We start from the raw sequence: 18,132 nt of genomic DNA, 5'->3' as shown, positions 1-18,132 counted from the left end.
TTGAAAATCCAACTTTTGATGAGTTTTTCTATTTTAATAAAACGATTTAGTTCATCTTTAATTCATTGTAATTATCTTTTTATGTTATTAACAATTCTGGTTATTATTTATTTTCGGCAATTTGCTCGTTTGGACTGAATGGAAAGCTATCATTTTTGAAAAAACGCAGTCAATGGGATAACTAAAAAAATTTTTTTCCAAAATTCATAAGCACATATGTGAATTAAACACATGCAATAATAAATATGACAGTTATATTCAATTATGACATTTTTAAAATTTCAAATAATTTAATATTCATTACATAAAACACGATATGGTAATAATTTCAATGAAAATGATCAGAAAAAATCTTAAAATTTGAAAACAAATTCCATTTATGAAATGAATATTAAATTATTTGAAATTTTAAAAATGTCATAATTGAATATAACTGTCATATTTATTATTGCATGTGTTTAATTCACATATGTGCTTATGAATTTTGGAAAAAAATTTTTTTAGTTATCCCATTGACTGCGTTTTTTCAAAAATGATAGCTTTCCATTCAGTCCAAACGAGCAAATTGCCGAAAATAAATAATAACCAGAATTGTTAATAACATAAAAAGATAATTACAATGAATTAAAGATGAACTAAATCGTTTTATTAAAATAGAAAAACTCATCAAAAGTTGGATTTTCAAAAATAAAAATTATATATTTCAAAAAGCAAACATCAATGCAATTAAAAATTTTGTGTAAAAATAGATGTTGTGCACGTTAATGTCCAACTTTGCAAATTGCAGTAAATTGATATTAAATATTTGGTGAGATATTCAAATTTAAAATTTTGTTCGGATAAAAAAAACAACCCGTCCAGTTGAATTAGCCAATCATATTTGTTCAAAAAGGAACAAATAAAAAATTTTCAAAAATATGAACATTCATTGTTGACAATCAAGCTCAGATATCTGATCGAACAAGTGCAATTTAAAATAAAAATATTTAATTTTCTAATTTCAATCAAAAATTTGAAAATGCTATTATTAAAATGATACATAAATTTAACAGGATTAAAGCTAACTCAATGATTTGGTTCCATTCTGAAACATCACTATTAATGATCGGAAATATATTTATAACAATCAATATTAAAATCCGAATAACAGAAAATAAAAAATTTTCATATTCAAAATAAAATGGGAATGATCGTGCAGTGCGTTTTTTCTTTAATTTTTTGCTTGCTTCGCAGAGGTTATAACGCATCGACTTGATCATGCAGTTTCTGTATGCTATTTTTCTGTGTGTCACTGCAACGTTTTGCATGAAAGATGCATTGAACAAGGAAATACTTCAAGTGAATGCTGAAGAAGCATTATCTTCGCAAGGATTCTTCAACAGCACAAGCACACAATTGTATGACCGATGGAGCACAATATACTCAACATGTTATGCAATTAACTCTTCGCTGAAGGCATCAAGTATTTTGCAGATGCAGTGTGAGCGAAAACATGGTTTTTTGATTTGCGAGGGAGGAAGTCTTGACGCGGAGGAACTTTCCATTTCAATTTCGTTGAAGACTTGTCCATTTGTGGTCAATGGAGGAAACGTGAATTTTGTAAATCTTACGATCTTGAATTCAAAGCCATTTGCACCAATTCCTCGACTTTTTTGCTCATTTTTGTCAATGCCTCCTTTTCGCGAGACACATGCTTTATCTCTTTCTGACTCGTCGTTTTTATCATTTGAATTGGCATCTGCTCCATTTCTTGCACCGAATGCGAGCTGCTTTGTGAAAACCTCTGGCTTGAAGATGACAAATATTTCTATTGCTTCAGGAGCGCAAAGAGAAATGGACTTGAGAGCGAGAACAGAAACAATGATTGAAGGCTGCTCGTTTTTCAGAGTTTGGGATGCTATTTATGGGGGCATTTTAAGGTCAGTGAACAGCCCATGTGCCTCGCTGAGAGCAACAAACACCTCATTTGAGTGCTGCTTTCGAGCGATGAATGTCAATGAATCAGGCGGACGCAACATGGTAAGGAATGTACTGGGAGCAAATGAAACACATATTTTCACCGACTGCGAATGGCACGATTTAAATTCAGAAAATTCAGGCAGTGCAATTTATTTGAATGGAGATTCGACTCTTGAGTGCAGTAGATGCTCATTCAAGAATTTAAGTCATGAATGTGATGGAGCTGTTGATGTTCAATCAGCAGCAGGGGTGAAAATGACGAAATGTGATTTCTCAAATTGCATAGCGGAAGATAAAACAGGCGGAATGATTATTTTCCAGTTGAAAGGCGATTATTTATTTACTGAATGTGTCTTTTGTGAATGTAAAGCAATTGTACATAGCGTGGGAGGCTTGCGCATTTATCAATCTTCTGGCAACGAAAATGAGATGATTGAGAAATGCAAATTTATTCGCAATGAAGCGGGATCTTTTGGAGGAGGATTATATATGGAGAGGCAAACAAACACATTTTTAATTTCAGAATGTGAATTTGAAGGGAACAAGGCAAATGGAACAGAAGCAGGCATTTCAGAAGGTGGAGGTGGAGGAATACTATTATATTCAGCAAGTTGGATGGAAACTGATCCATCTCCAAAATTGATATCATTTTGCTTATTCAGTGGAAACAAGGCAATAAATGAAGAAGGTCATGATGTCAAAATCAAAAACTCTCTTTTGAAAGGTTCGCCATTTGAGTCATCGTTCTCAACAACCCCCTCAAAGAGAGTATTTTACAATAACAGCCAAACAGATTACGATGCATGGCTTCCAACAGTGCGTACAACGTATGTCAAAGCAGATGGGATTGAAGGTCCTATCTGTGGAACAACACAGACCAGCCCATGCAACACGATTGAGCAGGCATACAACATGATTGAGAAAGGAGCAGAGGGAACAGTGAATATTCTTCGATCGACCTATTCTTCAATGGCCCTGTTCATTGGAGGGGGAGATATTTCGTTCAAGGGCGAAAGCGAGAGTGAGTGTATCATTTCCACAAAAAAGCTGAATTCTCATGAGTGTTTGTTCACATTGGATTCGGGATCGATGGGATTGTCTTTGGTAACAATTCGACACAACCGCGCAGAATCATCATCTTCATTGTTTGAGATGCGAAAAGAAGCACAGAAACTGACACTGAAGAGTGTGATCATATCAGGGGCAAAAGATGGGCAGACACACACATTTGATGTTTCACCGTTCAAAGTGATATTTGAGAAAATGAAGATGGAAAACTGTTTGATTGAGGATATTGGTCTGAGCGATTGCTCATTGTTTGAGGAAGAGGAGGAAAGTGGAGTTGGGAGAGGGATACTGGGAAATGTGACGATCCAAAGGATCAGTCGGATGAGAAGGGATGGGGTGATATTCAGCACTCTAAGCGAGAGAAGAGATTCATGGGAGCTGGAGAACACCACATTCAGAAACTGTGTGTGCAAGGAAGGGAATGGAGGAAGCATTGCTTGGAGAGTCGATGAAAGTGGAACATTCAAGATTGGCAGAACAAATGTTGTAACAGAAATTGGAGAATGTGGGGCAGAGAAGGGAAGTGGAGAGGAGGAGGGAAGTGGAGGAGGTGTGTTTTTGGAGTTGTCTTCTCCATCAAGTGTGTTTGAGATTGTGAATGTGGTATTTGAAAACAACCATGCAGAACATGGGGTAAATGTGTTTATAACATCGTATCAGCTGGAATTGGTTCCGAAAGGGAGATATGGATTTGTTTCGCTTTTGAGTGAAAAAGCACATGAAGTGGAGGGAGTGGGAGACACGAACAATGCAACACTGGTGATTCCGATTGTGTGCTATCTCCTGGATGTTCCAAGGAGTGAGATCTATGTTTCATCTTCAGGGGCAGATCATCCAATGTGCGGACACACATTTTTCGAGTGTCGAACATTGAACTACCAAATTGAGAGGGAAGAGAACACATCAGCAGATGGAACAACAACAGCGACAATCAAAGTTGGAAATGGAGTTGAGGTTGGCTCGACAGTGGTCTTTTCGAAAATGGCAAGGGTGATAGAAGGAACAGGGGATGATGGATCACTTGTTATTGGAGGTGAGGCTGCATGGAAAGGAGATGAGGAAAGATGCATTGGGGTGTTTGTGGTGTTGAAGGAAACAAGGATGAGGAAGATTGGGCTGGTGATGCCATCTGTTCTTGAGCATCATGAAGCGATATTCCAGCTGAAAGGAGAAACACTGAACTTGAGTGAATGTGATGTCACATTTGGAGTTGGAGTGAGTTATGTTGGATACAGCTTGCTGATTGTGGAAAAGGGAGAGGCGAATGTGACTTCACTGAGATTTGCATCAATGAGGTTTGGTAAGCCTGTGATAAGAGCGAATGGGGTATTATCATCTGTCTCGTTGAAGAATGTGGAGCTGAATGATATCACCTTTGAAGGAGAAATGGGATTTGTTGTTTGTGAGGGAGGAAGCACAATCACAGGAGAAAGTGTGATTATCAGTGTGTGTGAAATGGGAAGAAGCAGTTTGATTTGTGCAGGGAGCAACTGTATTGCAAGGATGAGTGAATGCAAGTGGAGTTTATGTAATTTTGTTGATTCAGGGATTATAAAAGAAGTTGAGGCAAAGGAGATATCTATCTGGGGATGCAATGGGAGCAATGTCCGAGTGAGTGATGGAGATGGAGGTATGATGAGTGGAATGGTTGGAGAAGGTGGTGAAATAGACTTGTGGAACACAAGTGTTGAGGAATGCGCTGCAGAGAAAGGAAATGGAGGAGGAATGATGATAGATTTGAAAGAGAATGCGCAACTGAGAATCAGGAGCGAAGCAGAAGTGACACTGATGAAAACATGCACAGCAGGAATAGAAGGAACTATGAATGGAGGAGGGTGTGGAGGAGGGTTGCGGCTGGTGATAGAAGGAGAGAGATGCAGTTTTGATCTCAGTGGAGTGAGGTTTGAAGAGAACAGAGCAAGGAGCGGGAGGGATGTGTTTGTTGTGTGTGATGATTTGAGGAGGGTTGTGAATGGAAGTGGTTTCTCGTTCAGTGGAGAGATTAGTGAGAGAGAGAATTCCCTGATAGGGAAGGATAGGCAGAAGTTTGTGAGTGAGGTTGATCTGTTCATATTCATTGATGGATACAGCTCGCCTGTAATTGAGGTGGAGAGTGAGAATGGAGACAATGGAATTTGGTGTGGGATGGAGAACTGTCCGTGCAGGAGTGTGGATTATGGAATTGGGAGGTTTGGTGGAGAGGGAGAAAAGAAAATAGTGATTAGTGGGAGCACAAGTGTTGAGAAGGTGGGAGATGCGAGTGGAGTTCGGATTGAAGGGAAAGATAACAAGAAAAAGAAAGTGGTTGTGAAGAAAGGAATTGATGGAGAGGGGGAAAGTGTTCTTGATTCGAAAGGAGTGAGTGTGTTTGTGAATGTTTGGTTTGAATTGCCTGGATCATTTGAACAGAGGAAGGATGCAGTGATAAGCTCATCAACAGTGAGTGGTGTTTTGGAGATGGAATTGTGTTCGTTTGGGATGCAGGAAGGGGAAGAAGAGGCAATAGAATATAGAATCATCAGGAGCTGTGGACAAGCTGTGAGGATGAAGTGGATATCAATAAATAACATCAGGACAAGAAAGTGTCTGATGGATCTTGCTCTTCTTGGGATGGAACAGAATGGAGCAGAGAGTGAGTCTGTTAGCATCAGCAACTGCTCGTTTGGAAGCCTGTCGGTTGTTGGTGCAGATGAGTCAGCTGTGATATGTGCCGAGGTGAAGAGAGTGATGAAGATAGAACAGAGCAACATGAGTAGCATCACAGGAGGAGAGAGCATGAGTGGTGGGGCTGTGAGGGTGAATATCCTTGATTCAGGGATGATTCATGTGAAAGAGGGGATGATGGAGAGATGTTCAGCAGAGAAAGTGAGTTGTGGGAAAGGAGGATGGATGTATGTGAATTGCAGTGAAAGGAGGGGAGGAATGCCATTCAAGTTTGAGGGAGTGAAGTTTGCTGGGAATGAGGCATTTATGGGGAAGAACATGTTCATTTTGGATTCAGATCTGAATGTGACAGTGAGGAATGAGACATTTGCTATTGATATTGAAGGGATGGAAGATGATACGAATGCATTTGTTGGAAGTGATGAAAAGCGGATGAACACAGATCTGTTGCGATTTGTGATTGAATACATGAGCGAGAGGATTGTGGTGTGGGAAAATGGAGACGATGTTGTGCGATGTGGGAGTGAAGAGGATCCGTGTGAGACATTGGAGATGGGATTGAAGCACATTGAGAGAGGAGGAGAGAGAAAAGTTGTGAGGGTGAAGGAAAAGATAAGAGTGGAAGAGGAACATGATTTGAGCGGGATTGAGGTGGAATCTGTGGGAGCAGGATATGATGAGATGGAACATGGAACAGTTGTGTTGGGGAGTGATGGAGAAAGTGGAGCAAAAGCGTGTCTTCGCAACAGTGGAGCAGTCACTCTGAGAGCATTGGAGATGTGTGTGATGAATGTTTTTGGAAGTGGAGAATCAGGGACGATTGTGAGTGAGGGAGGGAAAGTTGAATGGGAAGACTGTTCGATCTCATGGAAGGGAAAGAGAGAAGGGATGGGAGATGTTGCATTTTGTGTTGTGAAGAAAGGGGAGTTAGAGATGAAGATGTTCAAAGTGCTTTCATATTTTGGGAAGAGAAGTGCGTTTGTGGTGAGTGGAGAAGTTGTGAGTGTGATTGATGAATTCACAGTTATTGAAGCGAAATTGGAGAGTGGTAATTTATTTGAAATTGAAGGAGAGAGAGTAAATGGAGGAGGTGAGATGAGGATGAAGAATTGCAGTATTGGATCAGTTGAAGGAGAAGGAGTTGATCCGTGTATTATTTCGAGCAGAAGTGAGAGCGTAGTGAGGCTTGTTGTTGAAGATTCACTGTTTGAAGGGTGCAGCTGTGGAAGAAGCACAAAGGGAGGGGCGATGCTGTTTGAATTGAATGAAGGAGGATGGTTCGATGTTGTGAACACGAGTGTGAAGCAGTGTGGATGCTCTGTGAGCGAAGGGAAAGGAGGCGGGGTGTATCTGAAGACTGAAGTGAGGGGAGAGTTGGATTATGTGTTTGATGGGGTGATATTCCGAAGGAACACAGCAAAAGTCGGGAATGATGTGTTCATTGTGTGTGACTGCATCGAGAGGCAGATCAACGAAACACAGTTCAACCTCGACTTCCGTGATGTGGAGTTCATCAGGCAGAATGCGATCTATGGGATGGATGCGGGAGAGCACAAGGAAGAGGCGATGGACTTGATGAGTCTGATTGTGAAATACCAGTCAGACACGATTGTGGTGTCGAACAAAGAAGGGAAAGGGGGAAGCAATGAGCAGCAGTGTGGGAAGCCTTCACTTCCTTGTGTGACAATTGGGTTTGGGCTCAGGCATCTGACACACGATTTCTTCAGCCAGGCGTTTGTCGATGAGGAGTCAGTGATTGATGAGGAAATTGGACTGGACACACTCACGCTGAGCGGGATGCATGAAGTGCAGAGTCGAGTGGTTGTGAAAGGGAGGATGAATTGCAGCAAAGAAATGATTGTGGAGACAAAGGGGCAGGTGAATATGCGATGGATTCAATTTGCCTTTGAAGAAGTGGAATCAGCACAAGCCCAGCTTCCAACAACACATTCATCATTCATGACGATAAGTTCAGGAAAGACATCGATCAGCATGTGTTCATTTGAGGGAGTGAGCTCAGCTGAGAAGGAAATGGTTCAAGTGCAGTTCTGTTTGATATTTGTGGAAAGGGGGAAATGCTCAATGGGGGATGTAAGTGTTTCATGGCTTTCATTTGATGGTGAAGCGGTGATGCTGATGAAAGAGGATGCTGAAGTGAATGTGTTGACACTCAGAAATATTGAGGGAAGCAAAGACTGCATGAAGATCAGTGGAGTTGTAAATGTGAAGATGGAAAAAGTGGAAGTAGGAAATGTAAAGATTAAAAATGGATGGTTTTTGAATGTTAGTGGAGGAGGACCGGGTTCAAACAACAGAGAAAAAAGTGAGTTTTCATTTTCGATTCTGTCATCTTCATTTGAGAACATCACATGTGCGGATGAAAGAACATGTGTGGTTGATGTTGAGGAGATGGAAGGAAATGTGGAGTTTTCGAACTGTTCATTTGGTGGGTGTTCATCAAAAAGAAAGAAAGGGAAATTGATGAAATTGGAGGATTGCACAGATGTTAAAATGGATTGTTGCATATTTGATGGAAGTTCAAATGAAAGAAATGAAAAGAATTCAAATACAGAAGAAGAAGAGATGTGCAGATGGGATGGATCTCTTGTGGATGTTGTAAAGAGTTCTGTTTTGATGAAAGATACAACAATCTCGAATTCACCAAAAGGTGGAATAACGATGAGCGGAGGAAGTGTTGAGATTGAGAAAGGAGAGTTCATAAATAACAATCCATCAATTGAAAAGTATCCATCATTGAGAAGAAACATCATCTGTTCAGATTCAGGAACATTGAATGTGAAGAGTTTGAAAGGAGGAGATGGAGTTTTACCAAACACATCTCTTTGGATGTTAAATAATGGGTGCAGTTTTGAAGGGATTGTTTCAGAAAGGTATTCATCGTTCTTCATTCCTGTTCTGGAAAGCGTTGAAGCAAAAGAAACAACAGATAGAATGAAGCTGACATTCAAAGGATTGCTTCTTATTCCATGCAATCTGTCATTCTCAGTTGTGAAGAGGAATGGAGAAGAGAAAGAGATTGAAAAACATAATTTTGATTCAAATAAGTTTTTATCAGAAAGAGAAGTTGAAGGAAGTGCGGCAAAAGATTTTATCAAAAGTTGTGGAAATGATGTTGAGGTGAGTGTATCTATTTTATTTGGCAACACAGAATCTCCATTATCAACAAATTCATTCATTCTGAAGAATAGAAGCGTATCTGAAGGGAAAGGAGATGAGAAGATTGCAGAAGGAGAGGATAAAATTGAATGGAGCTTGGTTGCCTTCATTATGTGTGCTGTTGTTGTTGCAATTCTGTTATTTGTGATTGTTATGATGGTTGTGGTTCAGCGAAGGAAACTGAAGGAATCCGAAAAGAGAGTTGAGAAAGAAAGATTAGAAAACCAGCAGATGATGGAAAAGATGGAGAGGAGAAGAAGTGAAAACAATGGAGGGAACTTTGAGATGAGCGAAATGCCATCGACATTACTGGAAGGGATGACGAGCCAAATTCCACTTCTCATTGACAACGATGAAGATCTTCCAGAGCCTCCTTCAATGAGCAACGATGAAATTCTGAATGAAAATGATCATCCAGATTTGGAATCTCCAATACCTTTTTCAGAGAATGCCTCTGCTTCTGGAGTGCCACAATCACATTCATTCAATATGATGTCAGCAAAGAAGCCATTTCGAGAGAAAGAGAAGAAGAACATCAAAACATTGCATTCAGCTATTCATTCTGTGCAAGGTAATTTCACCTTGGGGACAAGAGCGATGGATGTTGTTGATGGGAAAGAAGTAGTTTTAGCAGTTGCAGAGCTGTTTGAGCATCTGATTTCAGTAGGAGACGAAAGGATGGAAATGATGGCAAGGCAGTTGTGCCCATATTCAATTTTTGTTGAAGAAGGAAATGAAAATGAAATATTTGTTTTGACAGAGGAATTGAAGGATAAAAAGGAGAAGGAAGAAATGAAGCGATGGAAGGCACCGGAAATAGGAAATGAAGACGAGGGAGTTGAAAAGGGAGTTGTTTTCACACTTGGACTGATTCTCCATGAAATGACAACAGGAGAGGTGCCTTTTAGTGAGTGCATTGCTGAAGAAGCTCAGGAAATGATGAGAGATGGGGTGCGACCGCTGACAGAAGGAATCGAAGGAGAAGAAATGGTTGGGCTGATGGAGAAGATGTGGGCAGACGAGCCAGATAGCAGACCAACTTTTGGCGAAGTGATTAGCAAGATGGAAATTGTGGAGAATTAGAGTCAAGGGAAACTTAAAAGACCATATCTTTATATAGAACCTTCTTGTATTATTGTTGCTTTTGCATTCATATTTTTATGTATTCTTTTTATTGTCCAACTGTTTAATTCACAACATGTTTATTATGAAACCCACAAATTATTGATTTCAATCTGAATTGAAACGAATAATATCTTAATTGCAAAAATACAACTTATTTAAAGGGGGGAGTAATTCTAAAATGAAATGGGTTTTTTTGCGTTCACTTTGCGAAGCAGTGCCATATTGAACATTAAAAAATTTGAAACATCATTCAAGATTCACCAATTATTGTCATTTAAAGACTGTTGTGAATAATGTATCAAATTCTCGCATTCGCAGGATGTTTTCATCACTGGCTAAAGTTAACTTCCCAGATCGACTCAAATCATTGCTCATCCAACAAAAAGTTTTCAATTTATTTATGGATCACTCTTTAATAAATTAAAAAAAAAAAAAATTAAAAAAATTAAAAACTTTCAGCATGTTACAAATTGTCCCACCAAAATATGTCAATCATAAAAAAGAATTGCTGTTTAGCTCATTAACTAAATAACCCCTGTTCAATTGGAGCGTCAAAACAAACAAAACAACAAAATAAAAGCTCAAAAATAATAAGAGCATGCATCGCTGAAACTCAATGCAAGCAATTATCAAAACTTCAGTCCAAATAAAGTATCTCTATCACTTTGATGAACCTATTACTCAAATTAACTTTAATTTTCAAAAAATGAAAACTTCAATAAAGAAAAACAATAATAACTATAAAAAAACAAAAAATTATCGAATTCATTAACAAATAACAATACTCACAAAAGACATCAAACTCATATGTATCATTTCAAGTCAAATAAAAACAGTCCATGCAGTTTTATAAAAATAAAAAAAATAAATAAATAAATAAAAAATCGTCAAAATGAAGGAAATACAATCACTTTACCAACTTCCACCACCTCCTCCCCCACCATCACAACAACCACCACCGAATGAAGAACTGCTATCAAAAGAAGTTGAAGAATATGAATTATCAGTCGTAGAATTTATGTAGGTGCTTCCAGAGCTTCCATCTCCAGTAGACTTGCAATGTCCCGTTGCCGAGCAGATAACAGTAATTATGACTGGTACCAAAACAACAGCAAGAATAGGAACTACAATAACTACTACGAGCGCCCATTCTGGAAATGGCTTTTTATTATCCTTGATGACTTTACAAATTTTATCCACAGCTGTCTTGACAGCCTGAAATCCATACATAATTTCATAAATACAAACAATCAGATAGAATAACAAAGAACAGAAAAATCATATAACAAATAGAAGCTAAGCAACAGCTCTCAAACTGCATCGTAATTTCCATCTCGAAGACTTGGTTTCAAAGCACTCAAGATTTCATCAATTCTTGATCCCGAAAACAAATCCTTAATTCCTTTTCCTGTTTGAATGTACATCTCACGGTCATTTATCCTTTGTGGCATTGCATGATAAAGAGATCCATTCAAAAATAAACAGCAAACACATTTATTTAAAAAAAAGGAAACAAATATTGTCATTACATATGAAAACAAAAGATCAAACATAAGTGAAAACAACGCTCCATTATTCACATTTGCTTTTCCAACACCCCAAGAATTAAAAACATTCTTTGTAAAGTCGCTTGATGATTCGCTTGAATCTCTTGACTAAAAAAATTTTCGTAATTTTCATTTAAAAAAATATATAAAATAAATAATTTCAAAATTTAAAATGATAATTTGTTTGACTCATACCTCTACAACAATCACTCCCACCTCTGCTCCGTTTGTTGATTCCAATTCACTAATTTTTTCATTAACCTCTTTCAGAACGGATGGAGAAACAAAACCATCAGGATCACATATCCATAACGGAGGAAGCTTTCCAGTGCAATTGAAAAGTTTCATGTATTCGTTCAAATCCATTGCTGAAACACATTTGTTCGGATTTGATCTTGGATTTGGAACAGAAGAAGCTTTCCAAATAGCCTTGCTTTTCCAGTAAAATATATCTGAAAAAGCACTATTTGTTTCTCCCTTTTCGCTCTCCCCGTAAATAAAGGCAATTGTGAATGCAATCAATAACAGTTCCATTTTTATCTGATCTATTTTATTTAATAATATAAACTGATCTTTAAGATCATTCCCATTTATATTTCTATGATGAATGACATGATGTGATATTTCTACAATATTATGTTATTGTTGTTTACCATTGAAATTTTTTAAAACAAAATATTAATGCTTTTTTTGTGCATTTGGTCGTTTATATCAATCTCATATGCCGTTCCATTTTCTCTCCCATCCAATCATAATCGAACATTACGGCAGCTTTCACCTATTTTTTTAAACTCTAACGACCAAGAAAAATGCAATCTTCTTTGTACTAATCGTACAATGAAGTGTATTTCAAATGCAAATGTTCTGTGCGGAAAAGAATGCAATTTTTCAAAAGATCCTGCTGAATGTCAAAAGCAATGTACAATGGAAGGTATTACAAAATTTTTTTATGCACAAGATTACATTTATTAAAAATCAAGAAATTGAAATTTGTGGGGTTAATCTCCTTGAATGCAAGGATCTTTGCAACTTTGGTACTCAAATAAGTTGTGTGAACGTTCTAAGTGAATGCCAACAGAACTCAACAGTTACATGCACGGAGAAATGTCAAAGTTTAATAATTTTCATATTGAATTGTGCAACGTATTCACATTTTTTTTTGAAATTCTCATTTTTACAGATGGCTCATGCGACATTTCATCTTGCGTCAAAGATGTTTTGCTAAATTGCAGTAACAGTTATGGCCAATGTATTTTGAAGGATCAAACAAAACGAGGATTTTCTTCGGAATGCTCATTTGGATGCAAGCAAAAACTTGATTCTTGCGAAGGAAAAGCAGTGACATTTTGCCATACAGAATGCACAAATCAGCTTTCTTCTCTTTTAAATGGGAATATAACAGATACAGAAAAAGAAGATTACAATAACAAGTTATCCCAATGCGAACGTCGTTGTGTTCTCGCGTCCATTAAAGACTGCATCGAACCATATTCAGGTTGCATTGAAGCATGCCCTTTGAAGTGCAACCATCCATCTCACGAAGCAATGAAGAATGCTGTTGTTAAGGCGCTCGGATTATCGCTTTTTTCTCCGATGCAGTCTATCTCTTCGCAGTCTTTGCTTCTTACAGATCAAGTGGATGTTGATTGTGATCTCACGTGTAGAGAAAGTGTGCTTTATGTGTTTACCATTGAGAAAAATTGCATTTTTTTTAAAAAAAATATTCAACCATTTTCTCTCTTTCTCTTTTTGAAAATGAAATATGACACATTTTTGCGATTGTCAGCGGTTAATCAGTGTATTGACAACTGCGATGGGAGATGCGACCCGGTGTGCTTTGGCAACGGAACAAAGACAGACGGAGCAGACGCATCCCAAACTGCCGAGTGCGACAACTGTCTTAAGCAATGCGAGGCGGAATGCAGCAGCTTGCAGGAAGACTGCCTGAAGGAGTGCGATGCGGACGTGACGGACTCAGAAGCAGTAAAGATGTGCGACAGGCAATGCATGGAAAACACAAAGCAATGTTTGCACACAGCTGCGATGGATTGCTATGCACAGTGTGAGGAGGAGGAAGGAAAGAGGGATGGCGATGACGATGACGATGACGATGACGATGATGAAGAAGAAGATGACGATGATGATGATGACGAAGATGATAAAAAGAAATCGAAAGAAGGTTTCTCGTCCCAAGAAACACAAAGAGCACACAAAGTTAAGCGACATCAGCTTGTCAACAAATACAAACAGCACAATCGTCACGTCCAGCCGAACAAAAAGCGGACATGCCTGGGGCGCTGCATGGCAGAGAAGACTGATTCGTGCGGGGCTCTGATGGCTACGTGTCACAACGAGTGCGAACAAGCTGTTGTTGGGAACAAGACAGAGAACCAGACAAAACAAGAGGAGCAGGAGCGGCTGATGCTTCGCGATGACCTGAAAAAGCGAGGCATTGCAAAGTATGCTGCTGACAAGAATGATTGTGTTGCGTCTTGCAACGACACACTCAACAGCTGCTCTACGCAGATGAGGGATTACTGCCGATCTGAGTGTGCTCAGCGGAAAATGAAGCAGACACAAACAAGCGACGGAGAAAGTGCTGATTCAACCTCTAAACAAGACGCTGCACAGTACGACGTGGATGAGTCTGATTGTCTTATCACCTGCATCGAGCACAACATGCCGCAGTGTGCAGAAGAGGCGAGCGAGTGTGTGTCGCTGTGTGTGCAGACGTTTAATGCGCCTCCGAATGTGACAGAGTCGAACAGAAGAGCAGAGCAGAAGATGAAGCAGAGCGGGCTGAATGCGAAGAGCGAGAACGACAGAACGAAAGAGCGGAAGGATAACATTAGAAAGAGAGTGAACAAGATGCTCAAAGAAGAGAAGCGAAGAAACGGCAGCGGAAGCGAAGCGGACGGAAAGAACGGGCCAGACAAGAAAGTGACAGATGGCAGAAGAGTGGACGCGAAAAGAAGATACGACGAGAGATATCCAAACAGGGCAGGTGTGCACAGCAACGTGAGCATGGCAAATTCTGCCGGCGGATTTGGAGAGGAAAGAGACGAACAGCGCAGCAGGCAATTCTCAGATGACTATCACAGCCCGCGCTATCAGGTTAAAGGACAGAAAATCGATGTGTCTGAGCGCCCATTGGATGCGTTTATGAGCAGAAGATATCCTCTTGCTGATCGCTTTTCCAGCGGCATGCAGCAGACAGATGTCGAAGGAAGTGATGCATCTTCTGCCCTTTCATCTTCAAATGATCAATCAGCAACAGCTTCTTCTTCTCGTTCGAGTCGTTCAGTGAATTACAAGCCAGACTCAGAATCTTCTTCTTCTTCTTTTTCTGATTTACACTCATCTCAATCCAATAAGCGGAGCCATCCTCTGTCCTCGTTCGTTGCTGATGAATTCAGCGAACCGTCTGTTTCTGTTAACCTTGCAAACAGCGCAGATGAAGCGAATCCCGTTTCTGCCAGCAGCAGCAGCGACTGCAACAGCACCTGCAAGGACGAAAGCGCGCGGTGCCGAGTGAATGCAGAGCTTGGGTGTATGATGGAGCTGAGCCAGCAGGATCTAGATGCGCGGCGCAAAGCAGCCCCCGGAAGCATCCGATACAACCAGCTCAGTGCAGCAATCGCGCCGCAGGAGCTGAATCAATGTTTGGAAGGGAAGCTGGCAGAGTGTGATGCGAAGAACGAGCAGTGCATGCTGAAGTGCAGAATAAGTGTGGGGAAGGCGCAGGCATCGTTTATGAAAGTGAGTGTGACAGCGAAACAGATTGCGAAAGATGAAGAGAAGGAAAAGGAAGAGGAAGAAGAAGAGAAAAAAGAAGAGGAAGAAAAAGGCGAAGAAGAAATTGAAGAAGAAGAAGAGGAAGAAGATATAACTGAGAGACTTAACCGATCTTTGAACAAATTCAAAAATCGCAGGGCAAACAGACAAAAGACAGACACACTGAATTCAGAGTTTGTTGAGATCAGCCCGTCATCCAAATCATCTCCTCATTTTGCCTCAGAAAGAAAAGTGCCTCCATCATCTCCATATCCTCGTGGCTGTGTGAAGGACATTGCATTGTCATCAGTACATGCCTTACACAGACACGAACGGCAGCTGCAGAGAGCGCTCAGCCAAATCAACCGCACGTTCGAAGAATGTGCTGATGAGTGCAGCCAATACGAGACACAGTGCATTGACGACTGCCACGACAGCAGCAGCGATTCCAAGGGATGGAGCAAAAGAGGGATGAAGATGAGCACACTGGCACAGGAATGGCGCTCGCGCGACTTCGACTTCGGAAAGGAACTGGATCATGTTGCGCTGGCTGCTGAGCTGGACAAGGCAAAGACAGCCAAAAAGACAGGCAAGTCAGAGAAAGGGGATAGCAATTTGAAGGACAAAGCGAAGAGCAAAGCGAAAGAGCGTGGAGAAAGACTCGGAACGAATGTGCGGAAGACGCTTTTGCGGAGCTTTGGGGAAGAGCCGCTGGTGACATGTGTTCAGGAATGTGAGCGGGACTCAGCAACATGCGAAGACAGGTGCCACAGACAGAGAGAAGTGATGGTGGCAGACGTGATTGACGTGGCAGAAGAGAAGAAGAAGCAGCTTTTGGACAATACAAAGCAGAAGCTGATGAAAGCTGCGTCTGAAGAAGACAAGCACACGCGAACAGATAGAAGGATGTACCAACTGGCCGATTTATTTGACGAAGCGATGGTTTCTGCTAAGCCTTCCACAGAAACTGAGCTGAAGCAGATGAGAAAGCACAGCCGCTATGAGCACAGAGATTCCTTTGACAATTCTGTTAGTCCAGTTAATTCAATCAACAAGAAAGGCACACAAAAGCAACTGCGCTACGATGTTTCTAGTGGAATGTCTGGCGGATTGAACTTTGACAGACGCGGGATGAAAAGCATGCTGACGAACAACAGTGTGCTGAGTGAGTCAGACGGAGAGATGATGTGCGAATCGCAGAAAGTGGACTGCTTGTCAAATTGTGTTGACTTCGGAAACAGCTGCCTTGAAAGAGGGAGGACGAAAGAGGAATGCTCGAAAGAGGTTCAGAGAGAAGTGAAAAGATGCGACGCAGAATTTGAGCGGTGCATTCATTCAGTCGAACGCGACGAGGAGGAGAAAGAAGAAGAAGAAGAGCGAAGAGAAAAGCAGGAGAAGATGCAAAAAAGAAAGGAAAAGAAAATCATGAAGAGGAGAATGCGAAAGATGGGCAGCCAGAAGCAAACAGGAGAAGGAGAGAGTCAAGCGAATTCTCAGGTTCCTCCATCGTCTGCACCAGAATGTGAGATGCAGCGCAGGCAGTGCTATTCTGAATGCCGGCGCTTTACACAGCGATGTGTGCAGAGGCAGATGAAAGGCGGGAAGGGAGAGGAAGAAGCGTATCAGGACTGCAGAATTGCAGGGAAGCAGTGCAATCTTGGCTGCGATGAGGAGTGGAGAGCTTGCGAAATAGAAAAAGAAGGGAAGGAAGACGAAGAAGACAAAGACGAAGAAGAGAAAGAGAAAGAAGAAGAAGAAGAAGAAGAAGAAGAAGAAGAAAAGGAAGAAAAGGAAATGAAAAAGAGAATGAAATCAAGAAGAGAAAGAATGGAAGATGCAATTAAGAGCAGAAAAGAGAAAGTTGGCAAACAGCTAAAGAAGATGGTTGATAACCAAAAGGGATTTGGAAGCAACAGTCAGTTTGATCAGAGGCAGAACCAGCGCTATCAAGAGAGAGGGCCAGCTGATATGGTGAGGCAACGCATAAACAGAGCAATAAATGATAAAATGCAAGGAAAGCAAAAGATGCAGAGAGGGGAAAAAGAACCGACAGAACATCCGAAGAATATTGTAGATGAGTATTTGAGAAAAATGAATGAGAAGAATGACGAACTCGATGCATTGGTTGGTTCGTGGGATTTCGATCAAAAGGGATTTGAGCACTCAAATGAAGAAGAATCACACAAATCTTCACATCTTGTTGATTACTTCTTGAAGAAGCTTGACAAAGATTCTGAAGAGATTAAAAGCAAATTGCCTTCGAAAATAAAGGAATCGATCAAGACTAACAGAACAACGCAGCCGCTTTCACAAAAATATGCAAATATGAAGAAAAAGGCAATGAAAAAGCAAAGAAAAGACGATAAATCTACAGGCAGAGATTCAAATGTTGAAAATAAAAATGTCAATAAACAAGATAAACCAGTCACGATTTCTGATTGCGTGGATGGAAGACGAAGATGCGCTACGATGTGTGACAGAGATTACCAGGGAAGTCGTGAGTGCCTAACACAATGCGAAGAATTAGCAAAAGAGTGCCTTGAAAAGGCCAGCTCTTAGAAAAATTGTACTTTTGTGTTAATGATTTTGCAAATTAGTCTTTCATTTTTTCACGTCTCATTTTTAGAAAATGGAAAAATCCAGTTATAATCAACTATTTAGCTAAAATTTAAGTTAAATGTTAATGCATATTTATATTTTTCTCAAAAACAGAATTAATAACAATTTTTTTGCATGATATTCGAAAAATTCAAAAAAAACATTCCCATAATAATAAATTTCTTATAAGTTAAATTTTATTTTGTATTTGGGCAAACGT

At 40.0% G+C, this 18,132-nt stretch overlaps 3 protein-coding genes across 3 annotated transcripts; 2 read left to right on the top strand and 1 right to left on the bottom strand.

Moving 5' to 3' along the window:
- Positions 1–1,257: 1,257 nt before the first annotated feature.
- Positions 1,258–9,951, top strand: MONOS_5286 (uncharacterized protein; the record flags this gene model as incomplete). Its single annotated transcript, XM_067875419.1, has 1 exon — positions 1,258–9,951. The coding sequence occupies one exon, from the start codon at positions 1,258–1,260 to the stop codon at positions 9,949–9,951; it is 8,694 nt and encodes a 2,897-aa protein (XP_067722605.1).
- Positions 9,952–10,438: 487 nt separating this feature from the next.
- On the bottom strand, positions 10,439–12,074 carry MONOS_5285 (putative TPM domain; the record flags this gene model as incomplete). Its single annotated transcript, XM_067875418.1, has 4 exons — positions 10,439–11,208; positions 11,310–11,433; positions 11,545–11,648; positions 11,736–12,074. 4 exons carry the CDS (start codon positions 12,072–12,074, stop codon positions 10,906–10,908), a joined length of 870 nt encoding a protein of 289 aa, XP_067722604.1. The 3' UTR covers positions 10,439–10,905.
- A 57-nt stretch (positions 12,075–12,131) lies between these two features.
- MONOS_5284 (uncharacterized protein) lies at positions 12,132–17,994 on the top strand. Its single transcript, XM_067875417.1, has 4 exons — positions 12,132–12,471; positions 12,521–12,652; positions 12,721–13,209; positions 13,327–17,994. The coding sequence occupies exons 1-4, from the start codon at positions 12,222–12,224 to the stop codon at positions 17,871–17,873; spliced, it is 5,418 nt and encodes a 1,805-aa protein (XP_067722603.1). The 5' UTR covers positions 12,132–12,221; the 3' UTR covers positions 17,874–17,994.
- The last annotated feature ends 138 nt before the right edge of the window (positions 17,995–18,132 follow it).

The sequence above is a fragment of the Monocercomonoides exilis genome (assembly GCF_001643675.1).
Source record: "Monocercomonoides exilis strain PA203 chromosome Unknown scaffold41-876177, whole genome shotgun sequence".
In the NCBI taxonomy this organism is placed as follows: Eukaryota; Preaxostyla; order Oxymonadida; family Polymastigidae; genus Monocercomonoides; species Monocercomonoides exilis.
This window is presented reverse-complemented; position numbering and strand designations above follow the sequence as displayed.

Bases quoted from the DNA above. Each gene is read 5' to 3' on its own strand.
- MONOS_5284 (XM_067875417.1), top strand. From the start codon at position 12,222: ATGCTTTTTTTGTGCATTTGGTCGTTTATATCAATCTCATATGCCGTT. The intron at 12,472-12,520 runs GTATTACAAAAT...TTAAAAATCAAG, and splicing joins AAAGCAATGTACAATGGAAG to AAATTGAAATTTGTGGGGTT. The intron at 13,210-13,326 runs GTGTGCTTTATG...TGCGATTGTCAG, and splicing joins TGATCTCACGTGTAGAGAAA to CGGTTAATCAGTGTATTGAC.